This window comes from Notamacropus eugenii, chromosome 1 (assembly GCF_028372415.1).
Source record: "Notamacropus eugenii isolate mMacEug1 chromosome 1, mMacEug1.pri_v2, whole genome shotgun sequence".
Lineage (NCBI taxonomy): Eukaryota > Metazoa > Chordata > Mammalia > Diprotodontia > Macropodidae > Notamacropus > Notamacropus eugenii.
The window spans coordinates 307,560,335-307,581,201 of record NC_092872.1 but is presented as its reverse complement, the minus strand read 5'-3'; the positions used below and the strand labels follow the sequence as shown (position 1 = coordinate 307,581,201).

Here is a 20,867-nt window from a genome sequence, read left to right as displayed (position 1 = left end):
CTAATAAATGAGAGCTTTTATGGGATGTTGCAATTGCATGTTATCTGTCAGTCGGACAGAGCCTCAGGTGATTTAGTGAGTACGTGCTTTTCAGCTTGTGCAGCAGTAATCCCAGGAAGGGTTCAGGCTTTATGACTGTACTTAGAATCATAAACCATTAGGCATGAAAGGGACTTTAGATTTAGTTCAGTTCCCTCATTTTGCAGATGAAGAGATTGTGTTTCAAAGAGTTCTAGTATTCTTAAATATATTATCTTTGGCATTTTATTTGCCACAGTGTTTCTTTGCTTTAACAATCTAATACTGTTCTTTTTAAAAAATATTTTCTAATACTTTTTTTCCCATAAAAATATCCCTTTCAATCACTAATTCTCATTCAAATTCCTTATTCCTAGGTAGCATTTACTATCACTTAGGGATATCTAGAAGGCATTAAACCCTACTTTAATGACAGTTTTATTTTTTTAACTAAAGTTATTTATAAATCCTATAAATTGCCATTGTATTTCAGGTATACTTTTTCTTCCTGTTTCATCTCCCCTAAGTTTATGATCAGAATAATTTTATCATGTATATATTTTTCAGCTGGTGAATGTATATTCTGGATACCCTGTGTGCCTTATTTTAGTTTTTTTCTGAAAATTAGAAAAGTTTGCATATAATGGATTTCTAGAAGATCAACTATAGAAAGTTTTAAGATTTTTTTAATTGATTAGGTAGGTAGGTAGTGTTTTAGACATTTCTTTGAAGTAGCAGTTAGGATTAAATGAATGATAGAGTCCTTTTCTTTTTAACTTCATGATTTGACAGTTATTTTTAGAACATTCTCATTAGATATAGAGTAATGAGAAATCTGGCTTTGAAACTTACATTTTCTCAAGAGTAACTGCCACTTTTAAGTACAATTTCTCCCCACCAATCCAACTTCCACATAATTGCCAAAGTGATTTTCCTAACATACAGCTCTGACCATGTCACTTCTCAACTTGATAAACTCAAGTGGTTACCTGTTACTTTAAGCCATAAACAGAAATGCTTCTGTTTAGTTTTTAAAGCCCTTTACAACTTGTCTCAGCTTACCTTTAAAGTCTTATAACACATTACTTACCTTCAGGTATATCTATCTCTGTGCCTTGGCACTGACTGTTTTCCAGGCCTGTGAAATGTACTCATTTTTAACTCTGCCTCTTAGAATTACTTAGTTCCTTCAAGCCTCAGCTCAAATGCTACTTTCTACATGAAGCCTTTCCTGATTCCCCTAGCTGCTAGTGCCTTCCCTCCAAATTACCTTCTGTTTTGTATATATTTTTCACCTACCTATCTATGTATATGTCTCCCTGACTTAGATTATAAAATCTATAAAAGTAGGGACTGCTTGATTTTTGTTTTTGCTTCCCAGGCACTAGCTTGGTGCTTGGCATATAGTAGATGTTTAATAAATGTTTGTTGATTGAGTAGTTGTAATATTTAAATTTAAGAGATATTTGTTAAGCACCTATTATGTGGTAGGTCCTATTCTGGACACTGGGAATATGAAAATTAAATGATCTCTATCCTCAAAGAGTTTGTGTTCTTTAAATTAAAAATTAAATTTTGAATCAAAACATAGTAATTATAATAATTTTTATATGGCCCATTGAGGTTTACACTTTTAGAATTTATGAAGTGGTTTCCTCACAACTGTGTGAAGTAGGTCATGTGAATCTCATCCCCAGTTTACAAGTGGCAAAACTGAGATCCAGACATGGTCAGCAACTAATAGGAAGGAAATATACGTGGACATTGATATAGTTCCCTAAGATTATGCTTTGTGTGTACATTATCTAGTGAAGTAATAATACATTTCTGATCCTATGATCCAAGATCTTATTTTCTATTTTGTCTGTTTTCAATGATCTTGAGTCTTTGAACAAGTTGAAAAAGGTGCATGAATAAAGCAGATGTATGATAGCATCACCCATGGTTTTGACCATCTTCTCCCTTTGACTGTTCAAGGTCAGTTCTGCAGAACAGCCTATCAGTCAGAGCTACTGTTTCTTTGGGCCTTTGTGTGTAATCACCGATGGAACATGTCCTTTATTTTCTTGACTTTAAAAAGCTTAAATCAAGGACAAGTTGAAAATACTAAGAATAATAGTTTGTGCATACTTGACTATGCAAAGTCACTAAGGTTCTGTATCTTACCACTTTTATAACTGGATATTTGAGTTATTACTGATAAGCCCTTTTATTTATATTATGGTACGTGACAGAACCACAAATGATAAATTTTCCTAAGTTGGTAACACTTTAAATTTTAACATCTTTCCTAATTCAAGCCAGTTTCTTTGATACGTATTTTTTTTACTCTCTTCAATGTTTACTCTAAAATTAGCTCAGAAGAGCAAGTAGGGGTTTCTCTATAATTTATTAATGAATGACTGCGACTTTTTAGAGCAGTCATCTGAGCTCAGTGGTGAAGGAGTGGAACAGTCTGCTCTAAATTCCACAATGGCAACTTTATGCAGCATTTACTTTGTGCTCTATTTTTTATTAAAATATAATCAACAAGTATTTACTGAGCTCTAAGTGGTACTGCTGCTCACTGAAAATGCAAAGACAAAAATGAAGAAATCCTTGTCCTTAAGGACATTTTTTTGAAGGGAAACAACATATAATTAAGTAAGCTTTCAAACTTTAATTTCCTAAAAAAAAAGTCAAACCTTATTTTAAAATTATTTGAATCGAGTCATCTCTAAAGAATCATCTTGTACTTCTGCATTTGTGACATTAACACTGAATGTTAATGTATTTTACATCAGGCTACAACTACAGCATATTAAAAGTTTTTATATAGTTATACAATAGGGAAAATGTTTTAGGAAAATAGCATGGATATTGGAATTGTCAAGCTGTGGTAGTACCTCTTAGTAAAGGAGCTATCTTCTAACAATGTACTTTATTATCAGAAATTTCATTCCTAGAGACAGAAAAAAGTAATATATTAATCTTACTGAGCTTCAGTTCCCTTATCTGTAAAATAAGATAATTCTTCAGTCCTTCCCTGCCCTAACATTCTATGAATCTTCTGGAGATCTGATATGATATTTTGGGAAACAATATTATACCATAAATTTTATGTGTTCTGAAGGTATTTGAGCAGAGGCTGGATGAATAATTTGTCAGAGAAATCATACAGAAGGTTCATGATTTATGGTTTGGACAAATGATTTCTGAAGTTTTCCAGCTCATTCATCCTGTGACCCTCTCTGATAAGTTTTAGAGCTTAAAAGTTTTCCACAATATTTAACTATATACAATATATTTCGCTTTTGAAAAAATTTTTTTAACATAAATTTAGTTGTTAGGTTATTTGTAGAAATATTATTAAATTTAACTAAAATAGGGAGTTTTTTATTATTAACTTATACTTTAATGCCAGTTTTTGGTGTCAGATGGACTTTTTACTGGATTAAATACAGAGTCCTTCATATTCATCATACAATCTTGATTGTTCCTTGGTTCTAGGCCAGTTTTATCAAAGTTTACTTTGCTCTCACAGGCTAGGACATTGTCTTAAATGATTAAATAGTTTAACCAATATAGCCTCCAAAAATACATATTTTTATGTAAAGTGCTTTTGTAGCATACTGAATATAGCATTTCATTGTAAAAATTTCTCATGGAACCATAAAAAATAAAGTAAGGAAAAGAAATAAGGGATTTTTTTTGGTCATATTAAAAATACAGTTGTAAAGGTACACATTGATTTAGCTGACTGTAGCTTTCAGTTTTGAAAGTTTCTAAGGGTAAAAGTTCAGTGGTTTAAAAAATTTTTAAGACATATCAATAAGTCCAATTTTTTTTATTTTACTATGGCAATGTGAAACAAACCTTAGAGGAAATACATATTTCCTAAGGGAGGCATTTAGTTTTTTAAAATTCTTAATATAGGTTAACTTCATTTATGTTAAGCTTCATATATTTTATGTGTAGTTTCATGGAAGTATAAATCCTAAGGATAGCTAATATGTGAAGAATGAACTAGGACCTAGTTCAATTGAATCCAAACTTCACAGAACAAATCCCCTTAATAAAAGAATTTATTCTATAAACGTGAACTCAGTCAAAAGGCTGCACCCAAGGACCTAGAAGGCCACATGTGGCCTTGAAGCTGGAGGTTCCCCACCCCTGAACTAGGTATTGAATATTTGCTATATAAAATTTAAGTAAGGAAATATTCCCTCTTGATGCAGTTGTGTGGCTGCTCTGTGCTTTAGAACCTTAAGAGCAGTGCTTAGAACTCTTGGTGTTCTGAGTTGATTGCTGGGTAACTGAGCCAGCCAGGGTCACAAAGTGAAATGTGTCAGTCAGGACATTCTCCCAGGTTTTCCTGATTTTGAGAGCACAATCACACAGTATCTCTCAGTATAAAAATTAGGTCACTAAATATTTCAGCACTGTATATATTTTTAAAATCTAAAACATGATTAAAGGTGAAAAGAAAAAGTAATTAACAGCTTTCTGTTGTTATAACCAAATATTCAGACACATTTTTCCTGTCTCTGTGGCTTTTTTTCTTCCATAGAAAATCATATAGTGGGTAGCAGAGGACACAGTGGTAAACAAAGGAGTCACACGTGGGTTTGTGAAAGAGTAAACTTTAGAGTTTTTGTTTCTGTCTGTTTGTTTTTAGTCTTTGAAGTCTGAGGTTTAAGAATATAGTTAGAGCCCCATGTTACCAGTATTTCTTTCTCAGACCCCTGAAGCAGGCAGGTAAAGTTTTGCCTTGAAACAGAACAGATAGAGAACATGGTATAGTGGAAACCAGACCATTGAACTTAGAAGCTCCAAACTGCAGGTGTGACAAGTACCAGCTGTGAACCTTAGGACAGGTGAGCTTTATTTCTTTGAGCCTCAGTTTTCTCATCCACAAAATAAATTTAATTGGATAATGTTGACTACTAGTCCTCTTAATATTTGCTCTACTTTCCTTACAGAGTTATCATTACTAACAAATGAGATAATGTAGGTAAAGCACTTTGTAAGATTAAACTGTTATGAGTGTTTGCAATTATAACAGTGGGATCTTTAACTCTGGAATTTAATCATATAAAACTCAGGCAATTTATGGATAGAAGCATCTGAATTTTTCATAATTTTTCACTTTTTAAAAGTATTTTTAAAGAAGCAGCTTTTTAAAAATTGTCTGATAACTTGCTATTTTCATTCATTTCTACTGTTCCATTTCTTGATGTGTTAACCATGGAAATTCCTTTAATTGATCAAAAATTTTGGTGCCTATTAGATGTCAAGATACTTTCTTAGACCCTGAAAATGTCTTCAGTTTATTTTGTTTTTACAATTTCTGAATGTTGATCTTTGATTATTTTGTGGTTCTTTCCATTTACGTTGTCATTATTTTGTAGGTCGTTTTCTTGTCTCTCTACCATGTTCATGTAAATTTTTACATATTTCTCTGTATTCATCACATTTGTTGTTTCTTTTACTTAAATAAATGTTGTTATTGTCCACTTCTGTCCAACTCTTTGTGACCCCGAACACCCTAGCATGCTAGGGCTATCCATAGGGTTTTCTTGGCAAAGATAAGGTAGTGATTTGCCATTTCCTTCTCCAGTGGATTATGGCAAACAGTGGTTCAGTGCTTTGCCCAAGGTCATACAGCTAGAAAGTGTCTGAGACCACATTTGAGCTCAGGTCTTCCTGACTCCAGGCCCAGTGCTCTATCTACTGAAACACCTAGCTACCTCCAGCTTTTGGGTGTACAGTAGTCTTAATGGTGGTATTGCTAGGTCATACTTCAGCAGCTTTTTGGACCTGTTTCCAAATTGCTTTCCAGAATAGCCAGACAAGTTCATAGCTCCACCAGCAGTACATTGTTGTATCTATTCTCCCACAGCCCTACCAGCATTTGTTATTTTTCTCTTTTTTTTGGTCACCTTTGCCAATCTCATAGCAAGTTTCTTGAAGGCAGGGACTTTCTTTTGCTTCTTCTTGTGTCCTCAGATCTCAGCACAGCACCTGGCACATAGTAGGCATTTTATAAGTGTTCACTAAATGAAAGGTAGGAAGTAGAATCTCAGAATTGTTTTAATTTTCATTTCCCCAATTATTATTGATTTAAAGCATTTTTTTCTTATGGCTATTGATAGTTTGAATTTCTTCCTCAAAAAACTATAGTTCATATTCCTTAAACATTTATCATTTGGGGAATGATAAGCCTTGACTTGTTTTACTCAGCTATATGAGGGGGGAATTCTTGGGGGGGTGCAGAGAAGGATCACTGGGAATTGATAGTGATGTTTAAGAAAAGGAAATTGATATATTTTTGAGAAAAAAATTATGTCAGAAGCCATCACTCTAATATAAGATGATGAATAACTATGATAATTATTCCCTCTTTCTCTCACCTCTAACTTTTAACACTTTTTAGTGAGATTAAGGCTGTCCACAATCATAGCTGATCCAAACCTCAGAACAGGTCTGACAAAAAAAGAGCCAGATTCCTCCTCCAGGCAATCCATAGCTCAAAGATTCAATTCCTCTTTTGTTACTGCATTATCTGGACTAATATCAGTTGAAGTTTTATGGAGATGTTTGCTAAACAGTATCTCCCTCTCCCCCCCCCCCCATAACAGTAAAAAACTATTTGGTTATTTGATTTTACTGTGCTCATACTTTTATATTAGAAACATGAAAATGCAATTTTCTTTGAAATCCTTTAACAATTCATATACCTATGACTTTTATTATGACAACTTATCCTAAATTTTAGACATAATTTCATTTATTTGAGATTGTGTCTGTTAAGCTTTGTTTAATTATAAAAATGGCAGAATATTTTTATCTTTTACTTATTCTTCTTCATACTCATTGTGTAGATTTTGTTTTGTTCACTTTATTGTTTTCTTAAAGTTAATAGTCCTTCAGTTTTCTGAATTTTAGAAAGTGTTATCTTTAAAAGAGCAAAATTACACCTGACTAAAACTATTTTTTCTTTCTATCTTCAGGACATTATTGCTGGATTCCTGTATGCTATTTTTATCTTAGCTGTCTTCTATCCATATGTGGAGCTGATTGATAACTTCAACCAAATTTATAAATATTCTCCACTAATTATCATCAGTTTGCATTTAGCCCTGGGGATCTTTTCCTTCACCCTTGACACTTGGAGTACATCACGAGGAGATACAGCTGAGATCCTGGGCAGTGGTGCAGGAATTGCATGTGGATCTCATGTTGCTTACCACATTGGCTTAACGTCAGAACCTCCTCTTGATACATTACCTTTAACCATTCCCTCCATCACTGTGACTCATTTTGGGAAAGTCATGTTACGGATTCTAATAGGAATGGTATTTTTGATGCTAATGAGAATTGTAATGAAAAAGATCACCATCCCATTGGCCTGTAAAGTGTTTGGCATAAAAAGTGATGATGTTCGAAAAGCAAGACAGTACATGGAAGTTGAACTTACTTACCGGTATATAACCTATGGAATGGTTGGCTTCTCTATCACCTTTCTGGTTCCTTGCTTATTTTTCTTTATTGGCCTTTCTTGATGGCCTATCACTTAAGAGAAAGGATGGCAGTATGTGAGAATGATTCTGAGGCAAAAGTCAGATCAATGCTTTTGCAGGAATTTTACTTAAATAAATATTTAAGTGAATGTGAAACAGACAATGCTTCTTACCACTGCATCTGGATATTGTTTTGGAGAAGGCTGAGCAACATCAACACAGAGAAAGTTATGGATATCCCTTAAGTAGGATGTTTTGGAGTGTTTATTGCTGTTGTATAATTCGAGTTATGAATCTACATATAAAATATATTAGGTACATAACACGTTTATGTACCTAATATATATTATATGTGAGTCTTAAACTATGGGGCTGTATAAATAAACATAAATAATATACTTTCAGTTATGCCTTTGGATTTGGATTTAACCCAGGTATGTTGTGATAACCTGAGAAAAAAATTTCCTTTATCTAGAATGTGAGCCATTTCCTAATTTAATTATATAGTTAATGAAAACAAAATTAGTATGCAAACCACTTATCAGTTTATTGCCTCTTCTTACTACCTTTCATGCTATACTTGTTGATCTAGAAAGGAGGCATTTAATGGACCAAATTTGAAGTAAAATTAACTTTTTCATTCAAAAATGTTTGGGTTTTGTTTCTTTTAGTTCTGTGTACAGTGTAAAATACTTTGGTTTGCATTCATCCTAGATGTCTCTATAATGATTCAGGTACTGTATTTTACTGCTTATTAATTGTGCCTTTCTGTTGCTGAATTAAGAAATGCCATGTATACTGTGATATAAAAAAATGGGACTGATAATTTATCTCCAATGACACATAATTAGGAAAATATTTTTTAAACTTATGTTGAGAAAATTCTGAGAAGTTTAGAAGTAAACTACTTTATACTATAGCTTGTATGTTAATAAACAGAATGAACTAAACTTTCTCAGTGACTTAACAGCTAATGGATTGTGTATTCTATAGGGTTATTTGGTTGTTGCATTATAAGTTATAGGAAGAAGATTATTTTTCTGCACATTGTCTTGACTGTATTGCAGGTTAGTATTTCTAGCAGGAAGAAATATAATTGAAATCTAGACTGAGGCAATGGAACTGAGCATGCATTTATAACATTTTAAGTTTTTTCCAAAGGCCTATAGCTAACTGTTAATTTTTCTGATTTAACCATTGACTAGTAACTTAAGACAGAAAAAATGTTAAAAGAAGGTAGTTACCAGTACCTCCGGATCCTATGATTTTTCATTTTATTTTTTCCTCTTTATGGAATGTGAATACAGTATTATTAGGCTGCCGTTTGTTGTGTTTGTTTTTTATACTTCGAGGTTTAATCTCCTTTGAAATTAGGCTGACTTTTTCCTAGGACTAAATTTCATATATGAGAAAATTACTACGTAAACATCAGGATAAGATACCAGTGATTTCATTGCAGTATCTGCACTGCAGTCCCAGGAATAGCTGGAAAAATGTTTTTGTTCTGATAAATAACAGCTAATGGTTATAGTTTTCTAACTGAGAACTTGGGTTTATGGCAACTGGCCTAAATTCAATATGTTACCTACAATTTAAGCAGTAAAATTTATAGGCACTGATTGAAATCCATTCTTTTAAAGATGAGAAAGTAACTTTACTTTTCCAAATTGGAGTTCAGAAAAATGAATTCAGGGGAATATTTTCCACAATTCAGTTCTGTACTATGCTATGCATTTATATCCAATTTAAAACAATATTAGCTTGAACATATTCATTGTGTTTTATTTTTCTATCCTTTGCTAAATATATCTAAAAATAAAAACCAAATTTAAGATTTTCTTCCTTCTACAGATTTGTTTCTGTAATATTCAGTAGATATCTTGAGTAGATGGTTAGAATTTTCCTTCAAAAAGGTTTTTTCCCTAAACAGTTCATATATAACTCATTCAAGATTAAAGGATTAGTTTTTGTCATCATCAGACGTTAGTTCTCTACCTAGAAGAAACCTCTGGTGATCTAGGCCAACTCTTGTTATTGATAAGGAAACTAAGTTTGTCATTTAGTTAATTAGCATTTATATGACACTTGCTGTGGGCCAGGCTGGTTATGCTAAGCACTGGAGGGCCTGACTGAAGCCCTGTAAGGGTGTGAATGAATTTGTCCTAAGTCACCCAGGGAGTAACCATCTTTTTTGGTGGGAAGTGAAGCACTTCCTTAGCAATCCTATGAGTCTTCCTTTTATTCTTTTATAATAACCTTGCATTGTAATGATATGTATTGTTTCAAAGGCACCCTTTAAAAAAGTTGTTAGATCTGTGACTAACAGTTACAGGAATAAAAAAATATAGATTTATTTCCAAAATTGTGATTTTGGTATTTGTAGTTGATATTACTAGCATTCTGTGAATGCTTCAAATTAATCAGCATGCTGAGAAAAGATGATTTTTGAAAACATAATGAGCTACAATGAAATGGATTTTTAGAGCACTTAGAAAAATTTTAGTTCTTTGTATCATTGAAAAATAACTCAATGCAGAGTAGGCTTTTAAGGTTTACAAAGCACTTTGTTCACAATAACCCTGTGAAGGTAGGTAGCATATGTAAATTGTATTATCCCCATTTACTAATGGAACTATTAGTTAATCTGATAACTATTTCTGATAACTCACAAAAGCTATGACTTACCCAAGTATACCCAGTAATAAGCAAGAGGCGAAGCTGGGATTCAAACTTATATCTTAGGACTCCAGAACCTGTGTTTTTTGAAGAAATGCAGAAGACTCAAATTAAGATCACACATAAATTATTAATTTTGTCTACTTCGTAATAAGAGAAATTATAAGGTCTTTTAAATTATAAAAGATAACAAGTATCTTTTAAGGGCAATAGAAGATAATGTAATCCAGTGATCCAATGATCTGTACAAAATTAAAATGAAAATTTTCAACAAAATATTTGGCAGATGGTGAACCTAATTCAATCCAACCAAAAATCGTAAATTACTTGGTACATGCTGTTCATAATTAATGCTTATCACTAGAAATACATCAAGCTTTTTTTAAAAAAATTACTCAAAGCCCTTTTATTCCTGTTAATGAACATGTAGAAAAATATTTTGGTCAGCTTATACCAAAAATGTTTTAAATATAGCTTTAAAGATGAAGTAGTACTCTAGGCCTTCTTGCCGATGAATATTTTTTTTTTTAATCATGATTAGAAGACATTTTAAGAAAAATTGAAGAAACTTGTGAGGCAATCTGAAAAATTTCCAGATTGCTAAACTGGACAGTTTGTCAAGTTTTTAAACTATTACAACTCCATGTAAATAATTTAGAACAACAAAAAGAAAAAGCATTAATATGCTATTTTAAGGGGCACTTTTGGAAAGATCTAAAGAACCCTACATAGAAAACCCTCTGGGGTTTCAAATGAACTCAGTGTGTTATATTATTTTCGCATTCAGTATAACGAGATTTCTTAAAAAATTAACTTTGGATACTTTTTCATTCAGTAGACTCTACTGTACATTGCATTATGACATTACTTTTTATAACATACTAAGAATGTGATTGTTTTTGTACTGTGGAACTACATATTAGAATGCTTGGCTGCTCTCTTTTTCCTTCTTTCTCCCTCTTCAAAACTGCTTGTGCATATTAAAAAGTACCTACTTGAAGGCTCTTCTCTTGGATACTTGAGATACATCTGCTGTTAGAGAGATGTCACCGGTTACTTTTGTCTCCCAATAAGCCCTAGGATCAGCTTCCTCATAGCTACTACCTATCCTTTTCTTCCATAGGGACCAAACAGCTAGTGGTTAAAAGGTATGGACAAGCAGAAGCTTAATTTTGCTGTTATTACAACTACCATCTTATTTGATTCTTTTTTGAATCTCCTTGCTGGAAAGTTATTTTTGCTTAAAGTTTCCAATTAAATAACCTAGACACTTTTTTAAATCTTTCTTAAGGGGCTTTAGCTGTTTTCCCCTTGCAGAATTCTATTCAGCACTATGTTCTCAGGAAATCTCTAGAACATATCCTCTGGGAATTGTAAGGGAATTCTATAACTGTTTTTCCCAGTTACTTTCTTCATGGGAACAAAATTTTTTTTTCAAAAATGGATAACTAGTTTCATATTGTCTATAATTTCATTTTGTTTTTTAAAAGTTGCACAAATACAGCTTAAACTTTTAAGAAATTTTTGTAATATGTATAAGGTAATTCATTGCTCATACTTTATTAACAAATTAAGAAAGAAATTCAAGGTAATTAACCCACAAGAGTGTTTTGGTTTTTCTCAAGTTTGTTTATTATACTCTGATATTTTTCCGTTGAGGATCTAAGTGGTTTTGCTCCATGCTAGGGAGTTTAAAAAAAAAAAACAAACAACAGCAGTATTTATTTTCAGATTTGAGTTTTCTTTATGCATTAGTCTAAATAGTTGACTTTTTCTAATTTTTAGTTTGTAAACAAATACTTCAAATTCTGTATATGTAAGATTTTTATCACTTTGAGTATGCAAATATTTAAGGGCTGACAGTGATTCAGGTACTTAAAAATAAGCTTTGCATGTAGAAGTACAATATATCTATTGCACAAAGTGTGGTTTGTATCCAAATCAGTTTTATGATATTGCTTATTTCCTTTAACGTTCAAATCAGATCTACAAAAGAAAAATGCATTCAATTCATATGGGAATACAGCTGTACAATTCCACTAAGTATAACATAAATCTTCTAAATCCCTTTGTTGAATTGAATTGAAAATAAAATCTTGTGGGATTGACCAATATGCAATAAACTAGCTACTCAATGTAAATTAAAATTTTGTTTAGCGTGTCATTTTAAAACTATGTCAGTCCTATACAATTCAGACTTGAATTTTTAGTGAAGACCAATACTGTACAGAAAATATACAGGGTTGGCAATAAAAATTCAAAACTTGGATGCCAGTTTTTTTTTTTCTTTGTTGGTCCCATGCAAAGTCAAAGGCCTCTAAGGCCGTAAAGCTCAACATTAGTCCTGTCTTCAGATGCTCCTTTTGGAACTTGGTTTGGGTTTTTTGAGTTTGAAAGGTAATATAGTAGGATCCATAGTTGGGACTTGTCTTTAGTAGGCTACAGTTTCCCCTAATACTAAACTGGCAACTTTTTTTAATGTCATAAGGAGTCTAATAAAAAGGATATTCAAGATGAGTCACAGGGAAAAAATGACCCCAAAGGTCATTAGAACTCTAGAGCTCATCTAGTTCAATTTCCCTCATAGAGTAAAGTACCTTAAAAAGGTAAATGACTTTCCCAGGATCTCATTGTGACCTATTGATAGAGCCAGTAATAGAATCCAGGTCTCCTGACCTACTCCAGTGTTCTTTCTCCTATGGTATTTTATGTCTGTATTTTAGTAAATGGAGACAAAATGAATGCTAAATCTCTAGGAGCTTCAAATTTTATCTTCAGTGTAAATGTTAATAGGTAAGAGATTTCCTTAAACCACATTCTGTATTTTTCTGTAATTTTAAAAAGGACATCTCACTTTCTCAGAAAATAAAATAGTCAAGCAAATATTCCATGAAAATTAAGCTTAGTTAGAATTTGGATTTTTAATAGAAATGTAGTAAACCTAAATAATAGATATAAAGAAACTGCACTTCTAATTCCTCACTATTTTCTACAATTTTTGTAACTTTAAGAAATATATATTTCCATAGACCAATCTTTCTGTCAATGTAGAGAATACACATTTGAATTCTGCAGGAATAACTATAGTATCCAATTTTAAAAATACAAATTAAATTTTCATTTTTTTCTTATGTTTATGTGACATTTCTATCTGAATGCCTTTTATTTAAAAAGAAAAACTTATCTGCCTTAATCTTTATGTCCTGAATAATCACAGAATTTTAGGTACTGGAAGAGATCTTAGAGGCCATCTAATTCATTTTTCCACCCAATGCAGAAATAACGTATAGCATCACTGACAGATGGTAGCAGGGTACTCAGTTTTGAAGGCAACCTATTCCCCTGTTAGAGAGTTCCATCAGCCATCTAGGGTCTAAATGTAGGCTAGTTTTCCTTCTAGAGAAGACGAATCCACTGCCCACTACAGGGTGAAAGTTACCATGAAGCTTAATTGAAAGAAATGGAAGCAGGGCTTCAATGGTGGAGAAGTAGAAAAGTAGTGCTGGGGAAAATATTTGTTACCCAGTCAGAGAATGGAAGAATGTCACAGAGTAAAAAGAATAATAAAAGGGCTACTGTATAATTAGAATCAAAAACAAAATAAGATTTGAGGCTCTTGGAAAAGAATGAGCTAGATGCTCTAAGAAAGAAACATCTTCCTGTCTTCTTATAAATGACAGAGTAAAGCCACAGAGTGTCATTCAGTAAGGATCAAGGAAGAAGAAAGGAGTAGATGCTTATTGGAGATGCTCTACTCTGAAGAATAGAGGCAACTACTTGACAACCTGATAGTAACAGGGCTTGTATCAAAGACATAATAGAGAAACTTTGAAGAATTTTCAAAACATAATTTACTACCAACTTCCAGTGATTCACATGGGCACAAATGATACTGTTAAAAGAAAATTTTAGAATCACCAAAAATTGGGAAATCTGGAGCAAGAAATTGACAGGGGTCTAGGTTTTGTTTCCTGTATACCTGAATGAGAAAGGAATTTGGTAAAACAGATAAACCATTCAGTAATTTGATTTAAGAAAAGAAGAAAACAATTACCAGTATAAAAAATGAAAAGGGTGAATTCACCACCAATGAAGATGAAATAAAGCAATTATTAGGAGTTACTTTGAAATTAAATGCCAATAAATCAAACCATCTATATGAAATGAATATTTGCAAAAATATAAATTGTCCATATTAACAGAAGAAAAAATAGAATATTTAACTCTGTCTTAGAAAAATAAATTGAACAAGCCATCAGTGGGCTCCCTAGAAAAAAAAATCCCCAGGACCAGATGGACCAAGTGACATCCCTAGGACTAAGTGAATTCTACCAAACATTTAAAGAACAATTCATTACAATATTAAACTATTTGGAAAAAAATAGGTAAAGAAGTCCTTCCAAATTCCTTTTCATGTTGGTGAATCACTATGGTGCTGATCACTAAGCCAGGAAAAGCAAAAACAAAACTATAGACCAATTTCCCTAATGCATATTGATGCAAAAAATTTAATAAGTACCAGCAAGAAGATTATAGCAATATATCATGAAGAAGGTCATACACTATGACCAAGTGGTATTTATACCAGGAATGTAGGACGGTGCAATATTAGGAAAACTTAGCAAAATTGACCGTGTCAATGACAAAACAAATAGAAATCATAGGATTATTTCAATAGATACAGAGAAAGCTTTTGACAAAATATAATACACATTCCTATTTTTAAAAAAACACTAGAGAGCACAGGAATAAATGGAACTTTCCTTAATATGATAAGTCGTATCTAAAACCATCAGCAAGCATTATTTGTGATGGAAATAAGTTAGAAGCTTTCCCAATAAGATCGGGATGAAGGAAGGATGCCCATTATCACCACTATTATTCAATAATGTACTGGAAATACCAGAGACATAGAACTAGGAGAACACTATACATAACTAATACCACTACTGTACAATGATCAACTGTGAATGACTTATCTATTCTCAGTAATGCAATTATCCAAGACAGTTCCAAAGATCTCATGATGAAAAAGTCTGTCTACTTCCTAAGAACTGGTGGAATCTGAATGCAGATCAAAGCATACTATTTTTCACTTTCTGTATTTTTTCATGGTTTATTTTCCTTTGGGTCTGTGTCTTCTTTCACAACATGACTAATATGTTTTCATAATTAAATATATCAAATTGCTCCTTGTCTCAGGGAGAGGAGAGAGAAAATTTGCAATTGAAAATTTTAAAAAATGGAATGTTAAAAGTTGTTTTTACCTGTCGGGAAAAAAATAAAATATTATTTTAAAAATCTTGGAGGGGGAAAGAAATGCTAACTAAAGCAATAAAACAAGAAAAAAGAAATTGAAGAACTAGAATAGGCAATGAGGAAATGGTACAGCTAAGTGATGCAGTGGACAGAGTGCAAGACCTAAAGTCAGAAAGACAAATTTGTGAGTTCAAATCTGGCATCAGACACTATCTATATGTCCTTGGGCAAATCACTTAACCCTGTTTGTCTCAGTATTCTCATCTGTAAAATGAACTGGAGAAGGAAATGGCAAACCACTCCCAGTATCTTTGCCAAGAAAACCCCAAATGGGGTCATGCAGAGTCAGACGTGACTGGAACAACTGAACAATAACAAATGAAACAAAACTATTACTCTTTTCAGATAATATGATGGTATACTTTAAGAATTAACTTAAAAAACTAGTTTAACAACTTTAGCAAAGTTGCAGGATATAGAATAAGCCCACATAAATCATAATATTTCTATATATTACCAACATAGTCCAGCAGTAAGAGGTAGAGAAATTCCATTTAAAATAACTGTAGACAATACAAAATGCTGAGGAGTTTACCCGCCAAGACTAAACAAGAAACTATATGAACGCAATTAATGGAACACTTTTCATACAAATAAAGTTAGATCTAAACAATCAGAAAAATATTAATTGTTCCTGGGTAGGCCAAGTTGATATAATAAAAATGACAATTATACCTAAATTTGTTTATTCAATGCCACACCAGACTACCAAAAACTTTTATAAAGCTAGAAGAAATAATAGCAAAAACTAGAAGAACAAAAGGTCAAGAGTATCAAGAGAATTAATGAAAAAATGTGAAGGAAGATGGCCTAACCATATCAGATCTCAAACTATATTATAAAGTGGTAATCGTCAAAACAATCTGATACCGGATAAGAAGCAGAATTGTGGCTCAGTGGAATAGATTGTGTACATAAGACACAGAAGGTAACAACCATAGTAATCTGGTGTTGCATAAACCCAAAGATCCAAACTTTTGAGGCAAGAACTATTTGACAAAAACTGCTGGGAAAACTAGAAAACAGTTTTCAGAAACTAGGTATAGACCAACATCTCACACCGTATTCCAAGATAAGGTTAAAAAATGGGTACATGATTTAGACATAAAGAGTGGTGTCATAAGCAAATTCGTATAGAATAGTTTACCTGTCAGATCTATGGATAAGGGAAGAATTTATGACCAAACAAGAGAGAGAACATTACAGGATGTAAAATGTGTAATTTTAATTACATTAAATTTAAAAGTTTTTGCACAAACAAAACCAATGTAGCCAAGATTAGAAGGAAAGCAGAAGGCCAGGTAAAAAAATTTTTTTACATTAAGTATCTCTGATAAAGGCCTCATTTCTCATTTATACAGAAAACTTAGTCAAATTTATAAGAATACAAATCATTCCCCATTTGGTACATGGTCAACAAGGGATATGAAAAGGCACTTTTTAGATGAAGAAATCAAAGCTATCCATAGTTATTTGAAAAAATGCTCTAAATCACTATCGATTAAAGAAATGCAAATTAAAGCAGGTCCAAAGGTACTACCTCATACCTATCAGATTAGTTAATGTAATAGAAGAAGAAAAGATAAATATTTGTGGGAATATGCTAAACTTGGGACACTAATGCACTGTTGGTGAATTGTAAACTGATCCAACTATTCTGGAGATCAAGGTCCAAAAAGCTGTACATCTTTGTACCCTTTGACCCAGCAATACCAGTGCTAGATCTGTATCCCAAAGAGATTTTTTTTTTAAAAAAAGGAAAGGACATATTTGTACAAAAATACTTATAGCAGTTCTTTTTGTGGTGGCAAAGAATTGGAAACTGAGGAGATGCCTGTCAGTTTTGGAATGGATGAACAAGTTGTTCATGATTGGCATATGATTGTAATGGAATACTATTGTGCTATAAAAACTGAAGAGCAGGATGCTTTCAGAAAAACCTGGAAAGAATTAAATGAATTGTTGCAAAGTGAAGTGAGCAGGACCAAGACAACAGTGTACACAGTAACAGCAATATTGTATGATGATCAACTGTGAATGACTTGGCTGTTCTCAGCAATACAAAGATCCAAGACAATTCCAAAGGGCTCATGATGAAAAATGCTATCCACCTCCAGAGAAAAAATGTTAGCATCTGAATGCAGACTGAAGCATACTCTTTTTCACCTACTTTATTTGTGTGTCTGGTGGGGTAATGGGGCCTGGTCTATATTTTCTTTTACATGATTAATATGGAAATATGTTTTGCATGATTGTGCATATATAACCTATCTAATTGCTTGTCATCTCAGGGAGAAGGGGAAGGAGGGAGGGAGACAATTGGGAACTCAAAATTTTTTTTTTAAAGTGTTAAAAATTGTCTTTACATGTAATTGGAAAATAATATATTTAAAATTTAAAAATAAAAGAATTTGGACTTATGGAACACAGCTTAAAATATATCAATGTCAGATTCCTGACAAAGGATGGAGTGCACCTAACTAGGACTAGTAAGAAATAAATCTTTGCAGTAACTTTTTCTCATAAAAGTCTCATTTCTAAGATACATAAGGAACCTTAATTGATAATGATCAAAGGATATGAATAGGCAGTATTCATCTGAAGAAATCCAAATTATCCATAGTCACATGAAAACTGTTTTAAATCATTAACAGAGAAATACAGATTAAAACAATTCTGAGATCCTACTTCTTACTTTTCAGACTGACAAAGTTGTTAAAAACAGAAAATGGCAAATGCTAAAGGGGCTATGGGAAAACAGTATGGGAAATATAATGTGCTGTTGGTAGAGAAATGAAATATTCTAGGGCCTAGAGAGACCTTGGGTGCAGCCTTTTGATTGGGTACAAGTTTTACAGAACAAATCCTTTTATTAAGGGGATTTGTTCTGTGAAGTTTAGATTTAGTCAAAGGGCTGTGCTTGAGAAACTAGAGGGTTACATGTGTCCTTGAGGCCTCAGGTTCCCTACCCATGGTCTAGGCATTCTGGAAAGTAATTTGGAACTAGGTCCACAAAGCTATTAAACTATGTATTTATCCAGCAATACTAATATTAGGTCTGTACCCCAAAGAGATCAAAGAAAGAGGAAAAGAGTCCATAAGTTCGAAAATTTATAGAAGCTCTTTTTGTGATGGTTTTGGCAGGGTAAAGAGACAGTTTCTGTTTCCTTCCCCTTCCCTTGACCAAAAGATCATTTTGTGAAGTTTAAAAGGTCAGAATATTTTGAACTTCCCATAAAGTGTCCTTATTAGGATATCTGGAACATCAATGACTAATTGTAGAATTTATCATAAGCTGAAGACAAACTAGACAGTTTCATGACTCTAAAAGGAGCCTAGCAGAAGGCAACACCATCCCAAATGGCAGATGGGTTCATCAGGATACCACAAAGGGAAGAAAAGAACTTTTCCAACTAGGAATTATCAGTTACCTCTTTATCACATGTGCTTTTTCTTGTGTTCTTTAAACTGACCCACTTTCTCCTAGACCCTGTGTGTATTTTTGAGAGAACTTGGCCCGAGTTTGGGAGACTGTTTTTGTACTAAGTACAGCTCTGGTATAGTTCTTCCTATACTGCTTTAGTAAATACCTATTTCTAAAAACTAATTAAGTCTGGCTGACTAATTGATATCAACATAATCAGTAGGACCACACCAGTGAGGGCTTGTGAACTACAGTACCAAAAAATAAAACCCCATCTCCTCAGGTTTGTCCTTGGAACTCTGAGGGGAGAAGCAGGCAACTGCCCTCTAAAGATTTAACCTGCCAGTGAAAGCAGTGGTTGGGAGAGTGAACCCCACATCCTTACATTAAGTGTATATTATAATGGAGGTTCATTTAGGGAGCTGGGTTGGACTTAAGGGTTGCAGAGGTCCTGCTCAACTCTGAAATTCTGTGAGTCTGTGATTCTCTCAGTTCTTTTAGAAAGGTCTTTATATTAAACCAAAATTTGCCTCAGTGTACTTCCAATAACTGATCTTAGTTGTATACTCTTAAAAAACTAGGGCTTTTTTCTCACATGACCATTCTTCAGATATTTAAAGGCAGCAATCATATCTCCCCCTTAGTCTTCTGTAACCTAAATCACCTCTAGTTTCTCCCACTACTCTTCATATAACATTGTTTCTAAACTTTACCATCCTGCTTATACTCTTCTGTGTGGGGTATCTAGGGTGTAATCAGGCAGGACTAGTATCTCTGGTATGAGGGCTGCCAAGTCCTTATCAGGACTGCTTTCTACCTTTGGTGTCCACCCAATTCAAACAACTTTCACCTGTGGCTCCAAGAAGCTATAGCTTACACAGCGGCCATACCTCAGTAAACCATTTCAGCAGACAGGCTCAATCAGGTTGAGGATAACCAAGGGGTCTTGGACTTTTCAGTGACTCGGGGGGATGTCTACCCTAAGCACATGAAGACTTCCTCTGGGGGAATTTGCAGATGAAAACAATTTGTTCTAACAGCCATGAGAGTGGCTAAGAAAGGCACTTAGAGCTTGGTTAGCCATTGAAGACACCAAGATCATCCACTGCATCCCAAGCCATGACCAGTTGTCTTGACTTTGTCTTGCTACTAGACTAATAATTCTGAAAGAGAGAATGAGACCAAAGACTTAGTCCAACTCTACCTCTCTTAAATCTAATTTATGTGTGAATCAAAAGATATGATCCATACCATTTTACCTTTTTTACCTATCTCAAAGTCCTGTGGTGACAGGCAAGTGACAAAGCAGCAGGTATGGATATACAGGGAGCTGTAGTCATAACCCTGAACACAGGCAGCCCAGACCATAGGATCATCTTCTCACTAGAAGCAGCAGTGGGATTTGGCAGCACCTTAGGTGTCTGAGTAGCCTTTTAAATATGCACAGTTCACGTTCTGGTGCCCTAAAAATTGACTGCTTCACCCAACTCTGACCTGCTTACCATGGCAGGTGGGGATCCCACTCTGTGGTCAGAACATTAAAAAAATGTACAAGAATTTTTGCAAATATGATTCACATACCATGGGTACATGGAATGTGTGCATGCTTACACAATACAAAAACCAGTAGACCTGAAAAACAAACAATTCTTGTTACAAAAGAACTCAGCAGGTATCATATCCAAATAGCAGCCCTGAGTAAAACAAGACTGACAAATGCCAGCTTACTGAAGTTGGAGCTGGATACACATTTTTCTGGAGTGGCTGAGTAAAGGGGAACTCTGTGAAGTTGGTGTAGCTTTTGTAATCAAAACTAATCTATAATCTAGTCAAAAAGCTTGTATGGTTGCCAAAAGGAGTGAATGACAGACTTATGATAATATGATTGCTACCTGCAGGAAAGCTCCATGATACCACCATCAGTTTAC

General features: G+C 33.5%; 1 protein-coding gene across 2 annotated transcripts in view; it reads left to right on the top strand.

The window, feature by feature from the left end:
• The window catches only part of SGPP1 (sphingosine-1-phosphate phosphatase 1), a 43,012-nt gene extending 33,654 nt beyond the window's left edge, over positions 1-9,358 (top strand). For both annotated transcript variants that reach the window (XM_072629429.1, XM_072629428.1), the window contains one exon: positions 7,011-9,358. In XM_072629429.1, coding sequence (XP_072485530.1) covers positions 7,011-7,562 — 552 coding nt within the window. In that variant the 3' untranslated portion in view covers positions 7,563-9,358. The remainder of the gene's footprint in view (positions 1-7,010) is intronic.
• Positions 9,359-20,867: the final 11,509 nt, after the last annotated feature.